Raw genomic sequence first — 3640 nt, 5'->3', positions numbered from 1 at the left:
AAGGTTTAAATTAGCATCTGGTCAAGTTACAGAGAATCATGGTCATCGTTGTTGCAAGCTATGAACTCTTAGTTTACCTTATTTGAAGTTAAATTCATTCTGTTGTGAGTTAAATCTACCCTGTACCATGTTTAAATCTTTTTTTTTCAATCCACAGACCAAACTGGAACAGTACCGAGTGGACATCCGAGCAGGAAAGAAGCTAAATGAGGACCAGCAGCTTGCCATACAGAACTATGACAATGTTCTTGCCAACCTGGACCTGATGCGGGAGCTGAGTCAGCAGTGCTCCAACATCGTCTCAGAACACAACAAAGTTTCCAAGAGACAATTGAAAAGGGAACAGCAAGAACGGTTTCAGGAAGAAGTAAATCGCGTGAAAGAAATATTGAAAATTCAGGTATGGTTCTGTTATCTTTGTAGGTTAGTGTGTAAAGGATGAATTGAAGGGGAGACTAAGGAAAAGACAAAAAACTGTGTTAATGTGCTTCTGTAGCTTGTATTTAATTTCGTGACATTGAGTAAGAGATTTTGATATTCACTTTAAATATTTAGTTTTATAAAAGTGTAATGATTGATGAACCTTGCCATGTTTCTAGTATAGTAGTGTTTATTATTTATAAAGATATTTATTTTTAAAATCATTATTACTCTTTCTTATCAAATCTATAGAAAAGTTTGGGGACAATTTGCTGGAAATTTGGGAAATTGAACTTCATTACAATTGTGCAGTTTATTATAACTTTAACTCTTTCTTCACAGGAAGTTTTGCATCAAATGGGACAGGAAGAGGCTCGCACAGACTTCTTGGCGGGGACCAATGGTGCTGTACAGCTTGAGCCCGAGAACATAAATCAGCTTGATGCTTTTTTCAAATTGGTGACCCCAACCAGGTCGGAAGGCCAGCCTCTGCCTGAATTCAATGTAAGCAGAACAATTTCTTTTTAAGTAATGCAAATAAATAAGAGATTTGTGTTTGTTATATTACTCTGTGAGTATTTATATAATGTTCTTGATTGGTAAGAATAAATATCACATTAGTTGAGGAAATAAAAGAAAGTTTAGGTAAAAGACTCAACCATGTTGGGAATTGCACTGATTAAAATTTGCATGTTTCTTAGCCACCGTGGAGGTTGGAAAGTTTAACTAAAAAATAAAATTTTTCTCATCAAATCAGGATGAACTACGGAAAGCAGGAGAGCATTTCCTCCATCTGCTGGAGGGGAGGAATAAGGAAGTCGCTAGCACCACATACAAAGCCCTGCGTAATATTGTGGAACAGATTTCTGTCTGCTGCTATCCTGAGAGAAAACCAACCACAACGGAAGAGGCTATCAGCAAAGAGCCCGTGAGTGACTGCTCTTTGTTATTGAACTTTTGTAATTTGATTAGCTTAAGGCTGAAGAAGAAGTTGAGATTTTTTTCTTCATAATATTGACAACATTAATGTTAATTGATTGTTGTTATATGTGCTGTTGATGAGTTGCAATTAATAATATTACCTAGTGAGTCTGTCATGATATATTAATTTTTCAAGAAGTTTTAATAATTTATCAGCTGCAATTATATTCCCTTCTTTGCTTCATAAAATGATTCTACTTTTTGTACTTATCTATTGGAGCCAAATTAATGTATTTGGATGAAGTTATTGTTGTTGGCTTTGAGAATATGATATTCATACCACTTTTATCCTATGCTTTACCTTTTTAGTTTTTGTTTTCTCATCACTTGTTTTAATCAATGTATCCTTTATATTGTTAGAGCATTAAAGTTGGGATACAGAGGATGATCTAGCATGTGAAAAAGTCCCTGTTTGTTGTACTAGCTTAGCAAGGTATTCAAAATATATAGAGCTTTTTGAAATTTTAGGGTAAGAAAAATCTCGCCAAGGATATACTTCCAATAACCTTTCTGGAACATATTGAGGTTTAACTTGATTGTTACATTGTGTCAGAACCCTCTTGACTGCCACCAATAAAGCAAAAATACCAATACGAATAGCCCAGTAAAAAACTATATTGGTGAGCATTATGTGGTCAAGTGGATGGAAGGGGTTGTGGGAAAAGGAAGGGCAAGTAAGCTTTTTTTGTCTTGTTCTTTTCGACAGATCTTCAAGAATCATCCTTACCGTTGTCAAGGTAAGGTTTAGGATCAAACCTGTCCTTGCAGTGGTCTGAAGATTTTTTTTTTTTAAGGAGACTTCATAACCGTGTGGTGGCTAGACAAGTGTGGATTTGCCTTGTGTTTCTTTGCATAACTCAACCCTCCTCTGTTTGCCTCTGACCTTCCTCCCCTCCAACTTTTTTTTTTTTGCAAGTCGTGCTTTATGCTGACCTGGTTTAATGCCTTCTTATGTCGTAGTTTATAAACCTCTTTAGTGATATCCAGAAAGGAGTGTTGGAATATCCATAGGTATTTTAGGATGTACCCTAATTTTTTTTTTTCTCAAATCTTTTTCTAGGAGAAAGAAACAGTGGCTGAGGAATACACAAATGGCATGATTGGTGAGGAAACAGAGTTAATTGCACCTGCTATGGAAGAAGTGGTGAACAACATCACTGCAGAAGGTCCTCCTCCTGGCCTTGTACTCCCAACAGTCACCCCTCCCCCACTCCCTTCAGCAATTAACCAGGAGCCCAACCCAGTCACACCCACACAGGAGGCAATTGTAGCAGCAATGGCTCAGATGACTACAGCAGCTGTTCCTGGTGCCCCACCTACAGCTCCTGGCCTGCCACCTGCACCTCCCTCCTACTTCACGCAAGCTGCTCCTCAGCCACTACCACAACAACCCCCACAGCAAGCACCTCAACAGGTCCCACAGCCAGCACCACAACAAGCACCCCAGCAGCCTCCACCCCAGCAAGCTGCCACACCCTTGCAACCTCCCCCACCACAGCTTCAGCAGATCTCTCTCAGTGACCTCGTATCTCCTGGGAGCTTTGACTTTTTGCAGGAAAGTCAGGTTGCTCAAGAACCTCCCACAGTGTACATGGATCCAGCTGTGGTGTCCATTGGAAGTGTGAAACCTGACCCCCAAAGGACTATGTCGCCAGTACAGCAGCAGCCACAGCCACCCACTCCTATGGTGGCTCCAGGCCAGGACCCAACACATCCCTCCAACATTTCCACGCAAACATACACCAATCAGACTTTCAACAATATAAATGTAGCAGCGTACTCCCAAGGTGTGCCTGTCTACCCTAATAATCCTGTTGTGGACAGTACACCCAACCCCCCGCCACCTATTCCACTGCCTCCCCAGGCCCGTCCTCAGGAGAAGGTGGAAGTAGAGTTCAACCCAGAGGCTAGTCCATGGACTGAACAACAGCCACCCACTCAGCAGTCTGGGCCAGTTGTTCAGCAGCAACAACAGCAGCCAGAAGAAAACACCTGGGGAGTCCAGGATGTCCCAGTCAATGGTGATGACAAGTGGGCTGGTGGAGAGACCGGGAACTGGGAAGAGTTTGATGAGAATCAGGTGAACCAGGCTCAGGCTCCCACCAATGGACATGGAGACTATGAAAGAAGAGGAGGTTACCGAGGAGGCAGGGGCAGAGGCTTTGGAACCAGGGGTGGATTCCGGGGCGGTCGGGGCAACAGTGGCGGAGGCGGCTACCAGAATGGCCGAGGAGCCTAT

At 42.0% G+C, this 3640-nt stretch overlaps 1 protein-coding gene across 1 annotated transcript in view; it reads left to right on the top strand.

Annotated features, from left to right (window-relative positions):
* The window catches only part of LOC119590829 (caprin-1-like), a gene marked incomplete in the record, with an annotated part of 12763 nt that overhangs the window by 8349 nt on the left and 774 nt on the right, over nucleotides 1-3640 (top strand). Inside the window, 4 exon segments of the mRNA XM_037939585.1 lie at nucleotides 158-400; nucleotides 763-924; nucleotides 1178-1348; nucleotides 2462-3640. Of these exon segments, the coding sequence (XP_037795513.1) occupies nucleotides 158-400; nucleotides 763-924; nucleotides 1178-1348; nucleotides 2462-3640 (1755 nt within the window).

Source organism: Penaeus monodon, chromosome 27, assembly GCF_015228065.2.
Source record: "Penaeus monodon isolate SGIC_2016 chromosome 27, NSTDA_Pmon_1, whole genome shotgun sequence".
NCBI lineage: Eukaryota > Metazoa > Arthropoda > Malacostraca > Decapoda > Penaeidae > Penaeus > Penaeus monodon.
Note: the sequence above shows the minus strand (reverse complement) of the source record. Positions and strands in the feature narration are given on the sequence as shown.